This window comes from Ceratotherium simum, chromosome 13 (genome assembly GCF_057802395.1).
Source record: "Ceratotherium simum simum isolate JZ-2026a chromosome 13, ASM5780239v1, whole genome shotgun sequence".
Taxonomy (NCBI): Eukaryota; Metazoa; Chordata; class Mammalia; order Perissodactyla; family Rhinocerotidae; genus Ceratotherium; species Ceratotherium simum.
In genome coordinates this window covers 53,429,744-53,455,802 of record NC_141912.1, presented here as the reverse complement: position 1 = coordinate 53,455,802, position 26,059 = coordinate 53,429,744, and the positions used below count along the sequence as shown (strand labels likewise).

General features: G+C 36.0%; 1 protein-coding gene across 1 annotated transcript in view; it reads right to left on the bottom strand.

Moving 5' to 3' along the window:
- The window catches only part of MLIP (muscular LMNA interacting protein), a 204,529-nt gene that overhangs the window by 22,613 nt on the left and 155,857 nt on the right, over positions 1 to 26,059 (bottom strand). Inside the window, exons 8-9 of the mRNA XM_087438727.1 lie at positions 18,808 to 18,852; positions 8,868 to 8,912 (exon numbers count right to left, since the gene is read on the bottom strand). Coding sequence (XP_087294853.1) covers positions 8,868 to 8,912; positions 18,808 to 18,852 — 90 coding nt within the window. The remainder of the gene's footprint in view (positions 1 to 8,867; positions 8,913 to 18,807; positions 18,853 to 26,059) is intronic.

Below are 26,059 nucleotides of genomic sequence, written 5' to 3'. Positions count from 1 at the left end.
TGTGTCCCTATGGTTGGTCTACCTGAAGTCTCTGAGTCTTCCTCATTCTAGTTTGCTTACTTGGTTTTGATATGGTTGACCTGATTCCTCCATTATATTCATCACCTTTTTCTTTAGCCCTGATTTGCTCCTGCACCTTAACTTGTTGTCACTTGGTATTTCATAGACATGGAAGCCAACTCTAGGCAAAAGAAGGTTGGACATAGTTCGCCTTCAACATTGTTCATACTTCCCATCCTATAACCTTTAACCATACCCTCAACACCTAACTGTCTCCCAGTATTTAGTCAAATTGGAAATCAAACCCTGGTGGCCCAATTCTGAACCTCACACACTTCCATAATTATGGTACACCAACAAATCACATTCATGGCAGCCTCTGCACCTTGCTCATACCATTCCACGTGCTTCAAAACCAGCTTCAAAACTTTTGAGGACTCATTGCAGCTAATGACACCATCATTCTCCCATAGACCCTGATTCCATATCTTACCTTTATGGCATCAGGCACTGCATTCAATATTTTATGTTGAATGCAGATTCATTATGACATAGATTATGTCATTAATTCCTTATAAACAACCGTGTGAGAGGCTTAAAGAGAATAAGTCACATGCCAAAGTCATGCAGTTAATATGTGGAGAAGTCAAGATTTAAATCCAGGTCTGGACTGATCATCAAGCTCATGATCTTAATTATTCCTATTCGTTCTCCAGAGAGAGAGAAACAGCATAGATAGAAACTTTAAATCATTTTTAAACACCTCTCTCCCGGTAACTTTCTCTGTCCAATCAATAACAATTACCACATCCTTGATTTTGGCCACTGTTACCTCATTCTCCATCGTTTTTCTTTTCTTTTCACTAGTCTTTCTAAATCCAGTTGTTTTTTTTTTTTTTCCCCCTTAAGTGTGGCACAAACATTCCTGCCAAAAGAGTATTCCTGGAACACTACAGGACCTGATATTTTCCTGCACATATACAAATCCATATGTCTCCCCTTCTCCTACACATACACACACACACACAGACACACACACACCCCATACTCCACCTCCTAAAGGATTCTATAGTTTGTGTGGGCAAGACATCAAAATATATACTGATGTCTCTCCAGATTTGGTTAAAAGTCTACTCCCAAGAAGCAGCATGATATTGGTGGGAGGAGAGCATCACAAACATAGATTTTAGTTTTTGCATTAGTGTTAATAGACTGCATGACCTTCACAAAGGCATTCAATCTGTCTGGACCTTCTGATAAAGGGTTATAATTCTAACCCATGATTAGGTCCTTTTAACAATGAGTAACGGCACATTTTATTGTTTACCCTCCCGCCTCTTCAGGAATCATACCACGTAGAGTCATTGCATTAAGCTTGTTTCTGCATCTTCAAATCCATCACTTAAACATGGGTCTCAAAGCGCCTTTTAGAAAGTCTGTGAAAGAGCCTACATGAAGCAACTGGTGCTGTTGCTGGCATACATAAGGCTCTCTTGGAGTATTAGTTAACTTCCTCTCTGCTCTTCCTAATACCTTGTTCCTCAATGTCAAATGGTCATGTAATTTACATTTGCTAAAGACTAAATTGAAACACAAAGTAAACTAATGGCTCTATCCAACTAAGCAGATGTCTGCTAGCACCTTGTCACTAAGAATGGGGTCTATAGACTCGCAGTATTAGCACCACCTGAGAACCCATTAGAAGGTTCTCTCCGACCTACTGAATCAGAATCTGCATTTTAACAAAATCCTTGGGTGATTCATGTGCACCTTAAAAAATGAAAGACACTCAGGTCTGGCCTGTTGGCACAGCAGTTAAGTTCGTGTTTTCTTCTGCATAGAAGAGTGAGACTCATGACTGATATGCACAAATATTCTTATGATGCCTGAGAAAGCAACTCCATAATTTTCTTTCCAGTCAAAGTGGAGAAATAAAAACAAGTAATAACTCTCAGAGTCAGCACAAAGGGCACGGAAAGAACAATGAGAAGCTTCTCCAAATGGCAAATTTTAATTCATTATGATGAACCTACTGCCAACTGATTTACACTGAATGTAAGACATTTTTGAAGTGTCTCAAAGACAAAACAACTACCATTTTGGAGCTCTGAAGCATGCCTCTATGAGATGTTCTCTGGAGCCATTTTGCCAGTTGGGACCTAGTCTATATCAGGAACTGTAGTGTCTGTAGAGATCAGTAAGACATAACCCTTGTTCTCAGAGGGCTGACAATCCAGCTGAGTAAACCACAGAACAATCACAGTATAAGCCAAGTCACGTCATTCCACTCCTCTCAAAGCTCTCTAATGCCTCACCTTCTCATTTTGAGTAAAAGCCAAAATCCTTGCAATGCCCACAAGGTAGTGCCTACAAGGTGCTGTACAACCTAATCTTTCCTGTGCCCAGCCAGCCTCTCCCTTCTCATGCGAATCTCCTGCTGCTGCCCCTCTCAGCCCCTCACCCTCTCCACTCTAGCATGCACACTGTGGTATTCCCTCCTCCAGGAGTTTGCCCTTGCTCTTTTCTTTGTCTGAAATTCCTTTCTCCCTTTCCAGTATTTCAATCCCCACTTCCCCTTATCTGCCTTAATTTATTCCATAGTACTTATCACAATGTGACATCTGTTTATTGTCTTGCTTTCTCCACTAGAATGTAAGCTCTCTGAGGCCAGAGATCATTGTATTGTTCACTGTTGTATCTCCAACACCTAAACTGTGCCTGGAACCTATTAGGCGCTAAATAAGTATTTGAAGAATGAATAAATTAATTGTCAAGCAGAAGTCCAGTATGCTGATTATAATCCAATATGGAGGCCCTAAGGTGTGTTGATTGCCAGCTTGCAGTCTCTCATTATGTTTCCTGGATTGAATTTTGATTACAGTGTAACCCAGGAAAAGAGAACTCAGTGTAGAAGAAAAGTGAGTCGCTGAGCTCCACCCTCAGAGGTAGTAGAAGGCTGAAGTTATCATCTCTGACGGATGCAGGAAATCAAGGCCACTTCTTTAGGGACTTTACAAGATTTTAACCATCTCCGTTTTTAAAAAATTGTTGTTGTTCCCCGTTTGCTTACAGCGATAAGCAATAAAACTCTTAAAACCCAAAGACAATGATGTCATCTTTTTTGGAGGATTCAAGACTGGGGTGGACCTCAGGAGATCATGTCTAACCCTATTGTTAGTCTTAAGGGAGAAAAGTCCAAGAGGGAGAGTATTCAGAGTCCCCGAGGCCTGGGGCAGGTTTTAATGGCCTGTGAGGAGCTACTCTGAGCCTGCTATTCATTTGTGTTTATAACTCATCAAGTATACAGTTAAATTTGAACATTGCTACTCGGGCCACGGTAAAAATAGACACTGTTTCTGTCCTTTGGAACTTACAATCATAATTCTATGACAACAAGCTGGTACTGCCTCTGGCTAGAGACCAAAGTTGAAAATTAACTGCTGGCACTGACCTAGAAAATCCATTACTAATATTTTAAAATAATGGCTTCTTAGAACAACATCTTTCTCAAATTAGTGACTTCAGCTAGTGGACCGATGTTCTTAATTGCCCTTGACTACAGTGTAAGCTCTGGGGTGGTGTGATGAGGGAACAAAAGAAATAAAGAATAGGGTCCCAGTTGTAAAGGGTTTATTTTTATCTTTTTGAAGAAATAGGATGTGTAATAAAAGAGCAAGAAAGTAACAAAAAATAGCATATAGAAAATTCTGTGAGCCTGGCTAGGAATTCTGCCTATTCGATGGATCCAAAGAGTCTGTGAACGTGCCAGAGCTGTTTCTTTCACCCATTTGCTTCAGTCTTGTCTTCATTCTCCAGGGTTATTTTTTTTAGGGTTTCTGTGGCAACAAGCTCATAGAAACTCAGAAACATTCTACCAGTCAAGATTGTTGACAAAAGCAATATTCTCTAAATTATTTAGCTGATTCACTCATTCGATTAATAAATGTTTATTAACTGTAATTCTTTTTTAAATAAACAGTATTATAAGCTTGAAGCAAATACTTAAGGTTTTTTTTCCCATCAAAGAAATATCTCAAATTTCAAAACACTATAGTGCAGAGTACAGCTGCTAAGATTGGAGGGGAAAGAAAACCAGATTTTTATACTACCTATTAGCTATGGGACTGTTGACACAGCATTGTAAATATCTGGACTTCAGGTTTTTTTCATCAGAATAATGGCACTAAGTCCTGCGATGCTAACTTACAAGGTGATTGTCAGAATCTAATGAGATAATACGCATGACAGAACATTAGAAAAAGCAGCATAAAAGCAATTTGAAAGGAAAAAAACTTTACTTTTTCCTATTTTTGCATTTATACTATAGAGTGCTGATACTAACTGCTCTGGACTATGGGGGAAAGTACCTACCTGATGTGCTTTTTCCAAAAAAAAAAAAATTATCATTACTATGATCATTGTATAAAATAAACGTATATAGGATTTCAATAATGACAAACCTCATCCCATAGCTCAAGAAACCTTTTGTGGAACGTATACAACACAGATTGGCCGTATTGAAACATTTCAATGGTTAAAGAAAGACAATAGCATGGCTCAGACCCGAGGAGGGGCACATGATCAATGCTGCAGCACTTCAGTATGTTGTGTCAAGGAAAAACCGGGCAAGGACAAACGGCCTTTAAGCTTGAAGAAGACATCAGCTCTACACAAAAGCTTTCAGGGCTGCATTTGCTGAACAACAGAGACCTGAAGAGCCCTCAAAAAGATGAGTCATGCGCCACTAAAACAGGATACATCAGCTGGCCTTTAGAACTGGGAACAAAGTATCTGCAAGTTCGAGCGCTCCTCTTTATAATGTTCCAGTAAGCTACCTTTGCTTTTACCTGTATATGGCCATGTGGCTTATTTTTTAAATCTGTTGTTTCATACTCTCTAGATTCAGTATTCCATCCTGGACAACAATGAACATTTTTAATGGCATGAAATTTCAAAAGCAAAAGCCAAATATGATCCAAACCAGGCTCCCCTACCGACAGCCAAGGAAGACCAACGCGTACCCAACTTGTAGAGCCCAACCTTTCTCTTATCCAGAGAAAAGAGACCCCACCAGCCTCTGTTAATATTGTGATGACTCAGCTCAGGAATTAGGAAAGCTTTGCGAAGGTTCAGGTAGATTCTAGATCCTTCCTTTCCTTTTGCTCCCTTTATTATGCTAGGAAAAGCATTATCCACAGATGCAAAACCTCCACACCCTGACTGACCCAACCCAGTTTCCTCCTCTTCAGTAAATAGTCATATCTTTGTAGGCAATGCAAAAATGCCAGTAGTGTCCAACATAGGAGGTGCCCAATGAAGGTCATTCTTCTGTAGATGCCCAATTTCCCAACTCCTTCATCAATCTTTTCTTATTCTGCTTGAATTATCTAAAATCCCTAACGATTCCTTTTTGAAAGTCACACAGAACAAGGATAACCACTGATACTCTGATCTTAGATTATCTAAACTCTGTGAGCCTCTGTTTCTTTGTCGGAAAAAATGGCCACTCACATTACCTCATAATATTTCAGAGATTTTATGTGCAATAATAACATCTCTCATATGTGCAAGGCTACATTGGCAATTTCACATATTGTCATATGTAAGCCTTACAATAACGCCCTCAGGTTGACAGAGGAATTATTCCAACCCCATTTTATAGATGGGTATTTCTAACACCCTCATCTGTACGTCCCTTTCCACTTTTGATGTACTGTGATGCTGTTTAATGAAAGAAGAAAAATTGAGGCATAGATTGGAGATCTAGCTTCATAAGAGCCCCAAACTATTCGCCCTGAGCCCACTACTAAACAATTTGGGTTCCAGAGCAAACAGTGGAAATATTTTAAGAGTAAGAGGCAGGTCATTTTTTTTTTCCTTCTAATGTTGAATTTGCACAACTGCAATGTATACAAGCAAACAGGTAAGCCAAATTAAAAAGAAAAAAGTATGAAAATGGTACATTTTTATATATATTAAAAAGCCAAATCTCAAAAGCGTCATGGCTTCTGTATTAAGCTTCTATCACCATGATTTATCATATATTTTCACTCCAAAAAGTTTACTACATTTCTTCCCTAAAATAGCAGTCAAATAATTTTAACTAACTGCTTATTTTATACAAAACATATGGTATTTTACTTATATAATTTAACTATAATCTATCAGATGTCAATAATTTTGTTTTTATGTGCTTCACACACGTACACACATATATAAACAAAAAGCAATATATACGTATTATAAGAATTACCTGTCATATGGTATCTATATGTGTGTGTATGTTATAAACACGCAGATATATATGTATGTATGTTATAAACACACACATATATATGTGTGTGTGTATATATATATATATATATATACATAGTTTTGTTTTTCAAAGGCATTGTTATTTACTCAAATTATTCAAAACTTAATCCTGAGTTTGTGAGAGCAAATACTGGAAATTCATTCATAAAAATGAAAAAAAAATTATAATTTCATTCATAAATAAAATTACTTAAGAGTAAAATTATTATAAATCTTTAAAGAAGCAAATGCCATATAATATCTCTCACATACAATTATTTCTACTCTACTCCTTTCCCAGGTAATGTAAATACAGGGTTAATGTCATGAAATATAAGTCAAAGTGATTGAACTGAATAATTATATTAGTCCAAGAGATGTTCTTTTTTGTGTGATAAACTTGCCTGATAATAATCCCTTCACAAACCTACCTATATCTCAAGGGCATTTTGGGATTATAACAATTTAAAACTTGGTTAAGAAATTCCTCCAACTCTTCAGAGGAAAGGTCTAAAGTAAATGTAAAGAAATGATCATCACAGTCAGTCAAAACAATGCTTTGTATTTTCCCCTTAGAGACCACTACCATAGAACTGATAGAATTACTTTATTAGGCAAGAAAAGGTTTATTTATTACGTTTACAATGAGTTGTTCTTACTGTCTCATTTTATGAAATCATTATATATATATTTGCCTCTTTGCAATAGTTTCTTAACATATTAAGCTAAGAACTATATATATATGTCAGTCTGATAATATACACACACATATATACATATTTTTAAATGACTATGTATATTTAGTCATTCAACATCTAAAATCTGCATTCTGTATACTATGTTGAGTGAAATTATATACGAGGATATTAAAAATATTCTTGATTTTCACACATTACTCTCAAGAAACAAGTATATTTTAAATATTAAAATTATTATTATAGTTATTTTAAATATTAAACTAGTTGTAGTAGTATTTCCATGTCTAAAGTGGGAAATCGTTCCACTTCATTATTTTATTGCAGTGTTTGTTTCCACGGCAACTCCGTCTCTTCCCTGTGTTAGTAATCATAGACTTACAACACTAGAGGGGCTTGGAAAGTACATAATAGAATGCTCTCATTGTTCATTTAGCAGATTGAGATCCAGACTCCCAGATTTGTGACTTATCCACTGTCAGCCCAGGAGTTAGTGTCAGAGCAGGAAGTAAAAGGTGGGTCTTCTGGACTCCATTCCAGCATTCTTAACTATACAAGACTGCCTGCCACTCTTCTAAACCAATCAACATTAAAATTACACACATGCAAACACACCCCATACAGACCCTATATGGACACTAACATAACCAAGTGGTTCACTTGAATCAGGCTATTCTAAGAATCAAATGACACTTTTTATGATTTTTCAGTAGTACAAACAAAAATATTGTTGTCATTTTGGCGTGATAATGACAAGATGACTTGTTGGCTATGAATGTAGGACACCAAAACAATTGCTTAAAAAAGGAAAAAAAATCAGCATCAAACTGATTTTGTCTTCTTAATGTCTCAAACTGCTCTACTACATATTTTCATTAATTTGACTGAAGGTGCCCTATTGTTTACAATTTACAATCGTAATTTACAGGAATTTACAGTTATAAACAATAAAAATTAAAAGACGTAAAGAAAATCTTTAACTAGTAATATCTAGGCAACTTATTTCATGGTTCTAATTTGCTAACCACTGGAAGAATAAGAAATACAAAACACTATAAGAAAAAGTAATTCTCCTATTTAGTCAAATTTTTATCTATAAATAACAGATTCTAGAGTCCAGATCTGTGCTGTCCAATGGCATAGTCACTAGGCCCCCTGTTGAGCCCTTGAAATGTGACTAGTCTGAATTGAGATGTACTACAAATGTAAAATACACAGCAGATCTCAAAGACTTTGCCCAAAAAGAGAATGTAAAATATCTCAATTTTATACTAATTATATGTTGAAATGTAATATTTATATACCATTAAATAAGATATATCATTGAAATTAATGTGACCTGTTTCTTTCCATTTTTTTAACGTTGCTACTAGAAAATTTAAAATTACATATGTGGCTTGCATTTGTGGTTCACATTATATTTCTATTGCTCATCACTGGTCTAGACCATTCACATGCTAATCTTCCTGTCTGAAATATCTCATTTCCCACTTCCTCAAGTCCAGAACCTACCATACATTATCAAATGTGACCGACCTCCTTGAACCCTTTCCTGATCTCTCCCATCATGAAGCGAGCTCTCTCCTCTAAATTCCAACAGCATCTTGTTTCTGATCTCACCCATTCTATTCTAACGCCTTTACTAAGACGGAAGTTACTGGCAAATAAGGTCTATGGACAGTTTTATGTATGTTTGTAAGCTGCAAAACAACCACCATGGAGCTTTAGTAAAGCATCAGTAAACTTTTTATTAGATGAGTAAGTGAATAAACTTACATGTAGTAAATTTATTCTCAGTTCACTTTCACTCAAATAAAGCTGTCTTGAGAGATCAGAATTTTCTAAAGTAAATCTATGACTTAGTAAGAGGATACGTACCAGCTGACTCTCAGATACTGTAGAGGATGGTGAGGAGAGGTTTGCCTGCAAAATTATAAACATGGTGTTTACTTAGTGAAATTCATCATTTAGTAAAGTAATATACTTATGTTTTTAAGTATTTCAAAGTTCTTTTATTATTAAAGTAATACATGTCTATTGTAGGATTTTTAAAAGTATAAAGTAAAAGGAAAAATATCATTAGGCATCAAAAAATGATTTTTAAATTTTTTGGTACATTGCCTTACAATATTTTTTCTATGCGTTTTTATTCAGCTCACATAATAGTGAATACGATGTTTTACATGTTGCTTTTCCTTAACATCTTAACATAAGCACTATCACAAGACATCAAAAATTCTTCAAGGCGACATAATATGTCATTCTCTGTATATTCCATATTTTCCTTAAATATATCAGCATTGTTGGATATTTATATTTATTATAAATATTCACAGCAAAATGAAACAACAGATTTTTTCTTAAATTATATTTATATTAAAAAATTGTTTTCATGATTTGGGAAAGAAAATGATTTGGTTTTTAAAATTGTTCTAAATTAAAGAGGAGGCCACTACTGTTTCTTCCTCCTTGGTTCCTGAATTTCACTCCTTTCTTCTGGATTTAATTTCCCTCTTGCTGAAGTCTGAGTTCCCTCTTGCTGAACCAACTGCTTTGGTTGTTTTTTCAGAACTTACTGTCTTGCACTTTGTCTGAAATGTTTTTATTTTGTCCTCACTCTTGAATGAGAGTTCACCTGGACATAGAATTCCAGGGTAATAGTTATTATCTGACAGCATTTTGAAGATACTGTCCACTGGCTCTGGCTTCTGTTACTGCTGTCAATCTAAACGTCACAACTTGACAGATCATATGTCTTCACATTTGGTTAGTGTTAAAGATTTTCCTCCATGACATTCTGTAATTTCACTATGAGGTGTCTGATGGTGGATTTCTTTTTATGTATCCTTTTTTGGGACTTGGTATAGTCCTTCATTATAAGTATGCATATCTTGCGTTAATTCTGGAAAATCCTCTGTGACTGTCTCTTAAAATATTCCCTTTCTCCCATTATATCTAATCTCTTCTTATGTAGCTTTTACTAAATATATCTTGGGTCTTCTCAATCCATCCTCCATTTCTATAAAATTCCCTTTCATATTTTTTATCTTTTTATGCTGTATTCTGGATGGTTTCTACATGTAAACATGACAGTTAACTAATTTTTCTTCAATTGTATTTTTTTTTTAAATCTTTTTTTTAAAGATTTTATTTATTTATTTTTTCCCCCCAAAGCCCCAGTAGATAGTTGTATGCCATAGCTGCACATCCTTCTAGTTGCTGTATGTGGGACGTGGCCTCAGCATGGCCGGAGAAGCAGTGCCTCAGTGCGCGCCCGGGATCCGAACCCAGGCCGCCAGCAGCGGAGCGCGTGCACTTAACCACTAAGCCAGGGGGCCGGCCCTTCAATTGTATTTTAATACATTTAACATAGCAATTGAATTTTATATTTTAATGACTATTTTTAACTTCTAGAAGTTCTTTTTGGTTCTTTTTCAAATCTTTTTCTATGATATCTATAACTCTTTTAACTATTTCAACATTTTTAATATATTTATAAATTAATTCCAGATTTTTCTCATAATCTCTTATTGCTAAATTTCCTGTTGAAATGCCTCACCCCCATGAGGTTCTTTACTCATTTTATGGCTTTTTATAATTGATTTTGAGCTCATCTCCAGTCAGGGTTACTTTGGTGATGACTTCTGTAGGTGTCTGAGAAGCCCTGAGTTGGGAAAACATTCCTACAATACATTTCGTGTTTCCCCTTGTGGGGGCCCTAGGAGTTTCACAGGTTCTGGACCAGTTTCTATTTTATCTCATAACCCTGATATTTCTAAACCTCAAGGATAGCAGATCCCCACATCTTCAAGTTTCACAGGTGTAGGACCCATTTTCTCATGAATGACTTGTTTACCACCCAAAAGTGTATGGTGGAGATAGTGGAAGGATTTATCTTCTTTCTATCCCATGCATCACGGCCAATGTGGCCTTCTCAGCTCCTGAATGGACACGAAAGACTCATTTACAAATCTTAGACTCATTATACAGTGAAAGTTAAAATCTAAGCTCCTGGCTCCTAGCACCTATGTTCTGATGTACCCAGGTTCCGCCAGAGCGTTAGCTGCATCTTAACACTCCCACTGGGAGCTCCCATTTCATTTCTGGCACTCGGAAGTTTCTCTTCCCTTCTTTTAGGTTGGGTTACATACGTATTTTTAATAGTTATGTTTTATCAAGCATTTCTGCATTTAAATAGGAGGCTGAGCATCCACGTCTGTTCAGCTGTCAACTTTGACGGGAAGTGGTCAACATACAGATGCACAATTGTAAATATGCTTGGCTAAAATATGATAAAGTTGTATTCCTAAATTATTTCTATTTTTTTGAAATTGCAAATATTTTCCGGGTTTATTATAAATTTGTCAATATGGTTTTTACTCTCTGAGAGGTGAATATTAACTGAAAACTGAAAGCTTAGTGGGTCTTATGGTATTGCCAAGTACACGGGAGTGTGAATGACCAAACATACTGATGAGGCACCTGCAGTCCTTCTCACACTGTGTCCAGCATTGTTTTTTTTCTGCTTTTTGCTTCATGCCATTCTTCACAAGGCCTGCACTGCCTGCTCGATGGCAGTGGGGTGTCCTGGCTAAGTGCTCCCCATCGCTAATTGCTGGGTACCAGGTTAGTGCGCACTGAGGTTTATGGCTATTCTGTGCTGCAGAAAATTGCCCTTCAGAATGTCCATCACAATGTTTTTCCAATTCACCTAGGGTTTCATATTTAATCTTAAAATGTAATATGCATAATAATGATTTCTTCTAAAATCTTTGTTTTTTTCCCCTTTAATTAATTTTCATTATTGCAATGAGAGAATTCTCTACAAATTCCCTAAGTTAAATTACCAGCTTCTATGAAATATGTTGAATGAAATGTATCTTAATTGAAACAAAAAGCATACTTAAATTTTTATCTCAATAATTATAGGAAAGAAGAGGTTACACATTAAAAATAAAGTATTTGCACAATTTAACTACATTACTAATATTTATCAGTACATTGTGCTAAATAATATCAAATTATTATAGGGAAAAAAGATAAAATGCTCAAGCAAATACATTAATTAAATTAGGGGAAAACTCCAATATCTTTGTATCCAGTCTCCATAAGTCCCAAAAATTCTTTCGGTGGGAATTATGATAAAACAATAAGATGCCTTAGACTTCCTCAGTACATTTTTATTTCATCTAATATAATGGACTTCATATCACTATTACGAGAAACCATTCCCAGAGAAAGGACAAAATTACATGCTAAACCTCAGGGTGGAGTCGATATTTATGAAGCCACTGCAGATTTGCTTTACGAAAGAAAAAGAGTATTGGCTTATGTGTATTATCACAAAGATAACTAGATTCTTTCAACCAACCCAATCGTGTCAAACCCTTTAAGAAGTCCCTGTGTGCTTGCCTAATACAAGTTAATGTGATTATTACATGCTGTACCTAGAGTTATGTTATCAATATTGTATTAATTATTTTCCAAAACGTGAGGGAAGATTATTTGGTTAGCTGAGACTGAAGCAGTGAGCGGTGGGACAAGGCTACTATTTGAACAACTGCCAATTGATCAATTAAACTAAGGCAGGGAAGCAATTTGAGGTGCAAAAAAATAAACTCAAAATCGGATTTGAACACTGAAGTTTTCAGTCGTTCGTGTCTATCCACATTAACCTTAACTAAAGAACAACATTAGAGATGGGTGTAAGAATGGCTCTTTGTGAAACAAATCCCATAATCTACATTCTACAGCCTTTGACGTCATTTTAATCACCAAAGTGAGAGAGAGAGAGAGAGAGGGCATTTTAACTAGTATATCATCATACAAAAAACTTAAAAACTAACAGAGCAGTCAAAAACTTATAAAAGTCAAAATTCCTTACTTCAAAGAAGATCTATTAAAGGGTTAGGTTACATGGAAAGTAAAAGAGTTGAAGACTAAGAAAAGAAATGAGGATTTGAAATCCACTAAAAAATAAATTACTACACAAGGCCACCACTTGTGCCAAGCCAGCTTTGGAGAAACCATTTTCCTCCTCCAAAGACTTGATGCAGAGGCACATAAAGTACAACCAAACTCCTTAGTCATTGCCTAGAGCTGCTTTTCCTCGCAATGCAGTTTTTCCCCATTCTTGACACGTGTCCTTTGGACAGGCTTCACGCTAGCAGACATCCTCTTGGGGGATTGGGACAAAATCAAGTTGCATCAGATAAAAGGTGTTGAAAAGAAGTTGCTTTTGCATTCTGCACTCTATACTTCCACTTGCAGCACGTCTGTTCCTTTCAGCAGTCACATCCCTCCCACCTGAATGTAACATCTGGTTCCATATCAATAAAATGTCTCTCTTCTACCTTTTCTCTGTTGACTCTAATTATCCTGAGGTTTCTTTTCTCAAGGCTCAAAGAACTCTAATTAGTGATAATGTGTTAACTGAATTATGTTATTTCTCCGAGGCAAGACTGATCTATAGAGAGGAAGAAAGGCAAAACTTAAAATATTAACTGAGCACCTAGCAATTGCCAAGTGCCGAGCTTAGAATTCAGGAAATATAAATTATAAAATGATAAGACATTGACTTACTCTTAACCTAGAGAGTATTCCTGTTATTTGTACATAAGGCACTAATCAAAAGAATGAATCCAATGGTAAGAATGTTAGACATCAAGGCCATAGAGATCTATCATGAGGCATCATGTTTCTTGCTTCACACTGTTTAACTATCTATCTATACACCTTACCCTGTATGAATATCTCATTAAAAGCCATTTTACAAGTTAGTAATATATTCCCAAAAGACCTAAATATAAAAAGTAGATTTGGAGGTATTTAAAAAGTTTGACTCTTTAAGCTAGGGAATGATTCCGTCTTGCCATGAACATAATTGGTAGGCAGAGTAAGTGGGCATAGTGACCAGTGACAGCCATAGTTTATATGTGCAAATGAGGAAACAAAGGATGAGATCAAGGGGAAGTTTGGCTGCAATATGGCACCTTCGTGTTTGATAAAGTCTAAAATGATGAAAAAGATATAACGTATAAAGGTGTCTCATTAAATTTTTTCTCTTTCTCCTCATTTAGCAGAACTCAGATAATTATCTTCCATTCTCGCCTCATCCCCTTTCACAGGAGCATACCTTGGAAATATTTATGAACAAAATATTTTACGAAAAAAAGAGCTAAGTGAAGAGTAATTAGTGGAATGGAATGTCTTGCTTAAATTGTTCACCACTCTTCCTGTAACTCATCAAATCTCTGGTCGCATCCTATGGAAGCATATCTGGACCCAGGACGGGATTATAAGTGGATGGAATTTAAGTCACCTCTTACCTTAAGATCTGTGACTACATTAGTGCACATGGCCTCTGAAACACTTCAGCATAGCAACATTTCCAAGCATAGCAACCAGAAGAGTGTGTGAGCTGGCTAAATAGGAGAGGATGACCTTTGTTTGAATATCTGTATATATAGCAGGAAATATTCTTAATAAAGTTTGACACATTTTTTAATATATTGTGATATTTTGAAAGCAATATGCTTCATTGCAATGACATTTTTCGGTCCCTCAACCTCATTAAAATGAGATCTTATCTGTATACTATGCAATAGTCAATAAGCTTGTCTCTGTTATTTCTCTGGCACTTAAAAGTAACTCTTGAAATGTCGAGAGTTTATGAAACTAGTTGTTATCAATCCAATGTGATTCCAAATAAGGGCTTTTTGATAAATTAGTGATAGGTCCAAATACTTGCCCTATTTTCTGAGCTTGCTCTTTCTTAAGGAAGCACACTATGGTTTTGAATTACACGAATGAAATGAATTTAAACTGGTAGTAGTTAATGAAAAATAATAAATATTCACCAAGTGTAATGCAAAGAAAAAAATGGCATTTCCCTTCAAAGATGACAGGGTGAAAACAGAATGAAATAGAAATTTAAATAGAACATTCATTCCTTTACATAGGGGGAAAGAAACTCTTTAAAAATGAGGGTCATGAGAAACAATCACTCATACATTATCTGATAAATTATGAGTTCCTTTACATATAAGCGAGTGATTTAAAACATTAGAAATATAGTCAAACATTAACATTTTAGATGCTGTCACCAAATATGAGATTATTCATTCAAAGTTTAGACTGAAGGTTATTGGGCATGAAGAAGTAATTTAGACCGAGAGGATAAATACTAATCAACAAAATATTTAAGGAAGACAAACTATTCCCAGCTTCTGTAGGTCCACAGAAGTATTAATGGCAGAGGCTTCGACATGAGAAAGACGTGGGTTGGATTTGCCTGCTCTGTGACTTCTGAGACTTGGTTTCCTCCTCTGTAAAATGGAGATTTTGTAATAACGATAATATCCACTTTATAGAATTGGCATAAGGTTAAATCAGATAGTTAAACCTCATTTGCAAGGTAAGAATTCAAAACATTAGTTATTATTATTGTTAAATTTGGCATCTGTTAAAAACAATCAAGCGAAATATTGATAATAAATTAATATAATCAACCCTGCAAGTGACCTGTGGAGATTACTACTACTCAACGTGTTGTTAGCCTAATTTAAATTCTATTACACTTAAGAGAACCTCAGTTAAATTACTTTAAAATAACCTGCAATTCAAATACACCATGAATTGAAGAAAATTTAATTAGTCTGAATTGATGGTACTTCTACTGCATCTGGCTCATCCTAAAAAAAGAGACTATGTGAAATGTGACAATATGTGCAATAAAGAACAAGAAAAGGAGACTAATTGTTTCACTTTGATTTTCTTTTTTTTTTTTTTCAATGGAGAAAAGTAAGCATTTCACCAAAGGTCCCATAAAGAGGAATTAGTCATACAATTTCTCATTATTTAATTAAACCATTCTAATCATCCCAGGATAATTGGAAACCCAATGGACGTACTGATACATTGAAAACTAGCAACACGGTAAGTTTGTTTTAACATCAATAAGTTTTCTGGCCAGCTCTCCTCTAGTTTCTACAAGAAAGTATCATGCTCATTTACTGTTTTAATTGTTTTCTGTCTCTCCTATTGTATGCTTCAGAAATGGAGAGCTCGCTGTTGGGTTCATGCCTCTCACCCAGTGACTCCTCATAAGTATTGGGACATAGCAGACACTCAATAAATATTTGTCAAATCAATGAACAAAAGTGGAAAATTGAATAATAGAGCTAGAAAATACTGACTACATTTTCTATTAGTCACGATTCATGGATTATATACTATACTTTTAAAGAGCCCCCAGAAATAGAGATTTTGGGTGGTCTGTGGTAATCTATTAAGGATATCCTCAAGTGTAACAAAATTCTTTTTTCTTGGCTCTAATTTAAGTCTTCCCTTTATTCCTCTGTGGTGTAGGAGAAGGTAAACTGCATGATCCATGCTTTTGAATCTAATCTAAGAATCTCTACAAAGTCAATAACACACTGAGTCCCAGCAGGTACACGCTGTGAAGATGCCTATTCCTTCAAAGTTTTGAAGAGAGATGGTGGAATATTGAAATGTTAAAGTCTGTAGACTTCTCAGATATGCTCTTGAGTTTCCGTGGGAGAGGAAGGGTGAAAAATATAATAAGAGATTAATTAATTAATTGAGTGAAAGCTATTCAACCAACACAATGTGAGGTATCTCGTAGCTTAGCCAAGATGAATATTAGAATTTCTAGAAGAAAATACGACAATGTCATTCTTTTTAAAAATCAGAACATATTGTATTTAAGATAGAATGTTCACATAAGATCAAGGCTTATAGCTAAGGCACAATTCTGCTCTAAAATTTCATTTTTTTTCTTCAAAATTAACATAGATATTATTTAGTAAATGGCATAACTGTAGCCCAATATTTACATGTGTGACTTATCTATGAGTTGGCACCAAAGAACTGGTTTTTACCTTCTACCGTAAAATTATCCCTTACAGTCTTCCAAAACACATGGACATATTTGAAGTGTCACAAACAACAATTCAAACATCATGTTGTAAGAGAAAGTAAAAAACAGAGCTTCTCACTCAAGAAACCAAATTTAATTAAAGTCAAGAATCTTACCTGAATCAGAGTTTATATTTGTTCAAGTCTATACTAAATCTGTTTGATGATTCAATGTTAACTTTGAATGACTCAAATGCTTTCACAAAGTTTGGAGCAAATGTTAACCTACTTTAATTAAGTCTGATAACTGATTGAAGACTAATTTGAAATAACCTCTAACTATGGAGATTGAAACAGCCCCTCCAGAATTATTCCAGTTGCTATCAAATTAACCACCCCCAGGGAGGGGTGGGAGGAGGCATCAGCTGTCTGCACCTTATTATAAATGAATCTAACTCAGAGGCACTTTGATGAAAGGCAGAAGGTGAGAGAGCAAAAATTTCTAGCTACTTCTTCTTGGGTCTGGCTCTTATAGAATATATTAGTCACAAAAATTAGAGAAATATCTTCATGGCACTTTCTTTTCTGTAACCAAATGAAGAATCAAGGAACTCAGCTAAATCATGGTGCTTCTAGTCTTCCCAAGACAGGTAGGAGCAAGAGAAGGGAAGAGGCAGGGATGAAGGGAAAAGAAAGGAAAAAAAAGAGGAAGAAAGGGAAGAACAATTATTTATTGAGTGATTCCTGTGTTTCAAGACTACAATGAGGACTTTTCATACAGTAACCAATACAAATCTTACATCAACCAAATAAGAAGGTCATTAGCATCTCAATTTTGTATATGAAAAAACTAAGGGACAGAGAGGCTATGTGATTTTCCAAGATCAGACAGTCAGCAAGTAGCAAGACTACGATGTAAACTTGAGTATAGCCTACTAAATGCCTCCACTCTTTTAAGTATAACTCCAAATGGCTTCCAATAATAACAAAAAATAACAGTGAAAGGTTCTAGGAAATGCTCTAAGCTGTATTCCTACCCATACCCTCTAAACATCATTTCCTGAATGTGATAAAATTCGGTAACTTCACCCAGTTTGTCATTTGCCTAAGGAAGATTCAAATGAAGGCAGAAATGTGTAAATTGTGAAAAAGATATGTCACAAAATATACATGCAATAATTATTTACTCTTGATGATGATGAAAACTGCATATCAGAAATACGAAGTATAATCTAAAAGGAATAGTTTACTGGTTTGTTTTAAACTAAAAACTAAACACTTGCTTAGGAGATAACCTTGTTTCAACTAGACTATATTTGGTCAGAAGCAGAAGTTGGCCACATGATGGATTATTAGGTGAATAAAGAGTAGGAATTGGGTAGGGCTATGTGTGTGTGTGTCTAGGACATTCAGAGGCAGCTCCCCATAATTAGTGGAATCAAGTGTAAGAGTCTGTATCTACGTATCCGTTATTAACCTATTTTTGCTCATAAATGAAAATTGGTTTATTGGATAATAATTTAAATGCAAGAAAGCAACAAACTAGTCAAAAATCAACTCAACTGATAATCTCATTGGAAATGGACACATCAATGTTTCCAGTATATGAGTTGATTGTTGTATAACAAACACAATAAACCATTACAGAAATGAAAATGTCATCTAAGCTTCGATAATTAGAAAGACAGAGAGCAGGTGGTGGAGTTCTGTTTTATTAAGCCAAACTAATCAAACTAGACGTCACTTAGGAAGGAATTTATTCAATAAACTTACCTGATATAACATGATTTTCCACATCTGGGTCAATCACACCATCCTACCCCTTTCCACTTATGAAAAAATCAACTAATTCAATTTAAATGACTGTATAGTTGAGTTCCCTCCAAAGCATACACAAGCACCCATGAAAAAAGCAGCATGTAATTATGAAAGGACTTACATATTTGGTTTCTCGACCAGCTGCTCTTGGAAGAGTTGTAGGCGTCTGTATGAAAATAAAAATAATTATACTACTGAAGTAATCAATAAAATACTGAAGGATTCAATTTCTGGGATAAATGTTCACCTTTTTTTCCTATCAAGACTTTCTAACCATTACTCCCTCTTTTCTATACAAAATTCCTATTCCTCTGAAAATTATTTCATTAAACTACATCACTTTATTATTCTTTTCATTGCTGTTATCTATCAACTTTCTGGTAAATTTTCCCTTACTTACTGATAATGTTCATTTATGGGTCATAATAGTTCCTTACATACTTTTTGGCTATTTCAAAATTCACATAGAAGTCTCTCTCCTCTCAATTCTTTGAGCTGCTCAACTCCAAAGATATTCTCATCCACTCCATTTCAGTCGTCCACTCCCAGCAGCATTCCTAGACCTTGCCTTCACAAATAAAATGGAAAACCTCTGAAATTTCAATTTCTAACATTCTACTCTCAGAACTCTACTTCATGGGCACCATCTTCATTTCTCAAATATCCCCAATGCAACATTTCCTCAGCCTCATTGAGACTTCGAAATCATTGACCCTTACCAGCTCCATTCTGGCTGTATTACCTCAGCTTATGTATATTTCATAGTCTCAGTCATTTTCATATCTTAATTTCTCTTGCCTCCCTCTCTCCTTGTGACAAACTCGCCTGAAAAAAAATCAAAAACAAAAAAACTACCCTGAATGGATCTTATCATCCATTTTCTCTAAACTTGTACTTGAGAAGCAAAACATTGCTGGGGAAACTCTCTCAGCCAAGCTAACTGATTTAATTATAAATTAATGATTATTAGCTTCAAATGGGCATTCAATACTGCCTGGTAAGCCCCCAATTTTTCTCTCGTAGGCCCATTTTCCCACCCTCTGAGATGAGATGGCTATTTGATTCATTTGCCTATTCAACAAATATTTATTGTGTATCTAATGTGTGCCAGGAACTGTTCTACACCCTTCAGACTTATCAGTGAACAAAAAAGACAAAGACGTCCAGCCCTTGGGGAGCTTACATTTCAGCAGGAGAGAAAACGAATAACAAAATAATCAATATGTAATTACATCATAAATTAGAAGGTGATAAATACAAGGAAAAGGAAGAGTAGAAATGATCTGAAGCCTAGGGTAATATATTCTTGAGAGAACATCTTTATTGCTTCTACCTTATATGTTTTTTGGACCATCCAGATGTTAAGGAGGTAAAGAGTGCCGAGGGCTTATGATTTTAAGCAGGATGGTCAATCTAGCAAAGGTTACGTTTGAGCAAAGATTTACAGGAAGTGAGGGAGTTGGCTAGTGGATATCTAGATGAAGAGCATTCCAACAAGATGGCACAGATGCAAAGTTCTTAAGGTGAATTTTCACCTCTAAAAATGGTGGCTAAAAAACTCAAGGCAATCTTTCCATAATAGACAATACAAAAGGTGAGCAAAATATTGGAAAATATTTTATTGAAAATAAAATGATGAGCTACTAAGACAGTGAAGAATTCGGGGGCAAGATCAGGAGAGGATGGGACTCCAGAGAGAAGAGTCAAGCATTTGAGACTTGCTTTTGCTCTAAGGATGTTTTCAAATCACGATGAGTTGCTTGAGAAGCTAATCCAAACTTCTGAGATTCTCAGAGGTGTAGGAAGATAAAAGTCAGAGTTCAGGACCTGCCAAGAATAGATTCATCTCCAGGAGTAAGAGTGATCCAGAGAAGAATGATTGTTTAGAAAAAGAAATCATCTCAAAACCTTAGATTAAATTAAGGTAATCCTTCTTTGCTAGTGTTCCTGGTGTCTGACAGAAGCAAAGAAAAGATTCTTTACAGGAAGACAACACCATCTGAGGCCTCAAATAATTTCTTTCTTTCTTTTTTTTTTTTTTTTGCTTGAGGAAGATTGTCCCTGAGCTAATATCCATGCCAATCTTCCTCTATTTTCATGTGGGATGCCGCCACAGCATGGCTTGATGAGCAGTGTGTAGGTCCATGCCCAGGATCCAAACTTACGAATGCCGGGCCGCCAAAGCTGAGCATGTGAACTTAACCACTATGCCACCGGGCTGGCCCCTCAAATAATTTCTATAAATAAATTTTCAAGTAGAATATCCAACACACAATCAGATTGAGAGACACAAAAAGGTAAGACAGTGCGAGTGAGAATGAGCAGCAATAATAAACAACCAAAAACATCCCACAGAAAATCCAGAAATTTGTTTTCTTAGAACCAGACTGAAAAAAAACCATAATTAACAATATTTTTTGAGATAAAAGTTAAGCTTTCAAATTTTTACAGGGAACTAGATACCATAAAAAGTGATACAACTGATTTGAAAAGGAACTAACTGTGCTAAGGCAGGAGCATGCCTGGCACATCCAAGGCTGAGCAAGGAGGCGAGCAGGGCTAGAGTGGAGTGAGGAAAGGAGAGAGAAGGAGAACAGCTCATTGAAGTGTTGGAAGGCCAGATCACAGAGTCCCTTCCAGGAGCTGGTAAGGACTTTGGCTTACATCTGAGGGACGTGTGTAGGCACTGCTGTTTTTTTGTTTTGTTTTGTTTTGTTTTTTTGTGAGGAAGATCAGCCCTGAGCTAACATCCATGCTAATCCTCCTCTTTTTGCTGAGGAAGACCGGCTCTGAGCTAACATCTATGGCCAATCCTCCCCCGCCTTTTTTTTTTTCCCCAAAGCCCCAGTAGATCATTGTATGTCATAGTTGCACATCCTTCTAGTTGCTGTATGTGGGACGCGGCCTCAGCATGGCCGGAGCAGCGGTGCGTCAGTGCGTGTCTGGGATCCAAACCCGGGCCGTCAGTAGAGGAGCGCACGCACTTAACCGCTAAGCCACGGGGCCGGCCCGGCACCGCTGGTTTTAAGCAGAGAAGGATCATAATCCAACTTGTGCTTTAAAAGGATCTCTCTGTTTGATGTACTCAGAATGGATTATAGTGAAGCAAGGATACAGGGAAAAGGCTATTACACTAACCAGCAAAACATGATGATGGCTAAGTAGTACAGAGGGAATGACGTAGTATATTCTACATATACTTTGAATCTACAGCAACAGGATTTCTAATAGAAGAGATGTAGAATGTGAGAGAAAGAGAGGAATAAAACTTGACACCAAAGTTTCTGGCCTTGAGTAAATGAAAATTGGAATTCTATCAATGAAGATGAGAAAGCAGGATGTGGAATAGTCTTTATGGGAAGAGATCTAGGTTTTATTTTGAAGATATTTATTAGAAATTTAAATGGGAATGAAGAGTAGGTATTTGGGAGACTGGAGTCTGGGAGAGAATCCTGGGCTAGAGTTATAAATTTGAGAGTTGTCAGCATATTCTTGGTTTTCAAAGCATGAGACTGAGTGAGAACACCAAAGGAATGAATAGAGAGAGAAATGAGAAGTCCAAGGACTGAGCTCTAGGGCACCCCAACATTAATAGTTTGGGAAGAAGAGGATGGATCAGCAAAGGAGACTAAGAAATAATAATGACTAGTGAGGTAGGCGAAACACTGAGAGAGCACGGTGTCCTGGAAGGCACTAGAGGAATGTGTATCAAAGAGGAAGGAGGGCTCACCTGTCTACAATTCTGTTGCTATGTCAGCTCAGATCAGGACTGAGCTTATAGCACTGGGGAGGACTTCAGGAGCCTTGGACAAAGTGGTTCAGGCAGTGTGGTGAGCACTGAAGCCTGAATGGAAGGGATTTAGGAGGGAATGGGAGAAGAATTATTGAAAGTTGAATACATAATTTTTTTTCAAACTCTTCCCCATCATATCATCCCTCTTTAATCTCATTAATAATCTTAAAACTTTCTTCACTGAAAGGTGTTAGTCACAAAATAACTAAAGATATTAGTTATAAAAAGCTTCATTTTCCCACCATCAACCTACTACCATACTTGCACCTGCACCTGTCATTTCCTCTATTTTCTGTTCTGTTACAAGGGAGGACGTTTCCAGCTTTTAGTGAAAAGTTACCTATTTGAATTAGGCTCTAGGTTCTGTGCCCTTCTAAAGGACTTTTGTCCTTCAGGGTCACTTTTTCTTTTGTATAATCAGCACTTCCTTCTCACTGAATCAACCCCACTAGCATATCAACTTGCTCTTATTATTCTCAGCTTTAAAAAGCAGACAAAAAATTCTTCCTTGACTCCACTATGACCCAATTTCCTTCTTCTTTTCATAGCCCAACACTTGAAAGTAGCTGTTTTTGTTTGTTTGTTTGTTTTACATACTCTGCTTCTGCTTTCTCACCTCACAATGCTTTTCAACATCAGAGATGAGGAGAGCAAAGGGGGAGTATAAGGGAGTAAAATTTAAGGATGGTGAGAAGAAGTATCTATAAGGAGCCATCAAGGTGGTCCTTCAGCCTGGTAGGGAGAAGGGAACTGTTAACTATAGGTTTGGACAACAGGCCAGCTTCTGGTGAGTCCCTTTCCTGATCCCTTCCTTGGTGATCACAACTGGGACAGCTATAGGAGAAGAGAAGTGTGGGGTACCACAAGCAGAGGCGCAGGGAGGCCAACGTGAGGGTCAGTGTCACTGGGGTGGGGAGGAAGTGGCAAGAGGGATATGCTTGATATAACGGAGTTTCTACATCCTGAGGTACATGCTCCTCCTGCTCTTAAGAAAGAAAATAACCCAGACTCACCAGGTTTGGCAAATTGCAGATCTAGGCCTTAGTATCTGCCACCGCAGGCATCAGGCATACATACAGCCAAGCTAGAAGATATGCCCAGGTAACTTTGAGTTTCCATGGAAAAATAGTAAAACACTCGAAAAATGTAAATACTGTAAAGGAAAACAATGGTCCAGCCATTGCACTCCTAGGTATTGACCCAAGAGAAATGAAAGCATATGTCCGTACAAAATCTTGTTAACAAATATTCTTAGCAGCTCTGTTAGTAATAGCCCCAAATTGGAAATAACCCAATTGTCCATCAACTAGTAAACAGTTAATGTATGGTACAACCACACAATGGAATACTACTCGGCAAGAAAAAGAAATTAACTATTCATACACGCAAAAATATGGATGAATCTCAACTGCCTTCTACTAAGCATAAAAAGTTAGACTCTAAAGACTACAAACTATATGATTGTGTTTATCTGACATTCTTGAAACAGCAAAAGTATAAGGACAGAGGAAAGATCAGAGGTTGCCCATAACTTGGGTTGGAGGGAGGGATATACTACAAAGGCGCACAAAGGAACTTTTTCATTTGCTGGAAGTGTTTTGCATATTGGATGTGGTGGTGTTACATAACTGAATGCTTTGTCAAAACTCATTGAACTGTACACTAAAAGGGTGAATTTTACAGTGGGTAAATTATACCTCAATGAACTTGACTTTAAAAGAAAACTATATAAGCAACAATAAAGAACTTAACATAGGGATTGAAGAACAGACTAGATACGGAACAAATTCTTGAACTGGAATATCAGATCAAGAAATCCTCTTGAAGGAATTAGGGAGCAATAAATAGAAAAAAACGATAGAGAGATAAAGAGAGATGGAATACAGAAGCAAAAGTGACAAAATCAATACTATAAGAGTTCCAGGAGGAAAGAAGTGTTTGAAAGAATAATGATTAAAAATTATCCTGAATGCAAGGGGAAGAAAAGATCGAGGATTTCAGATGAAATGTCACAGAGAGTACCAATCCAGACACATAAGAGAAAAAAAAAAAATACACACCTAGACAGCTTATAGGAAAAATCAGTAACATCAAAGATAAAGACAGAATTCCAAAAGATTACAGAGCCATTCTGTAAATGACCGCTCTGTAGCAGAGGAGTAAATATTATGCTGACAAAATACTTCACAAGTATGTTGTTGAAGAAAAAGAACCCAGGGGAAAAACGTGTTGAAGAGAGAGGACCTATAATTTTACGTCCAGCAAAACTATAATTTATATGAAAGAGCAAAATAAAGATATTCTCCGAGACGTAGGCCATAAAATCAACACAAATGACCTCGTTGAATACAATTATCAGCAGGATTCCAAAAAGAAGAAAAGTAAACCCAGGAGAAAACTATGAATGTGTGAGAAATAAGGATCTAAATAAAGAATAAGTGTCTAAATAAAGAAGAGACCAAGAAAAATATAACCATAAAAATTCAGAAATAGAAGTCCAAGAAATACTAACAAATTATATCTGTATATATGTATATATATGGGGGGCGGTGTGTATATACACATATATATCTTGATTAAAAACAAGTGGAAAGTGAAAAGTGCTATAGTACTTACCTAATTTTGTAAAAAGATATTTGTAAGCTTTAAAATTGATAGGAAAATAAACATAATTATTGTCTCTAATAATTTGTGTAACTACAAAAAGTAACAAAAATATAACATAAAATTTTCAAAATTTTCAAACCAGTAAATGTGAAAATATCCAAAGGAAAGCAGGAAAAGCAAAAAAGAAAACATTTTAAATAGAAAATTTAAAATAAGATAGCAGAAATTAGTCCTAACATAACAAGAATTACAGTATTTGTAAATAGCTTAAGGTCCCAGATAAACAAAATCTCAGATCAGATATAAAAGTGACATCCAGAAATACGTTGTCCTGAAAAAATTAGACAAGAGAGTATAAAAAGATAAAAAATAAAGTAATAGAAAATAGCAAAAAAGTGATAGAAAAATAAAGTAATGGAAAATATTTAAAAAGTAATAGAAAAAAGTAATAAAAGATATATCTAGAAAAACGTATTATAAATTGCATATATATTACTTATATAAAGACATTATTTTCATTCTAGACTAAAAAGAACAACCTTAGGTTCAAAAGGATTATGTATGTAATGAAAGGTTATAAAAATCAAAAAGATGAGAAGGAACACCAACACATAAGCAACAGCAATATAGTTTCAAAATATATAAGTCAAACCCAATAAACACTTCTCTAGCCTTCTCTTTCTCTTCCTCTTGGCAGCAGTCACCACCATTTTATTTTCTTAAACACTCTCCTCTTGGAGCTTCCATGATACCACACTGCTCAGATTTTCCTCTTACCACAATGGACTTTTCATTCTCCTTTGCTGGCTCCCCCCTATCTCCTTTAATGGAATTGCAATGTTTTGTTCCTTGGAGCTCTGTACAGGGCACTCGGTATGTCTGTCATCCCCAGATCTCTCCTACTAGCTCCAGACACACAGGTTTAAGGCATCCTTGATACACACCTCAAACTCATCCTGTCCAAAATGAACGT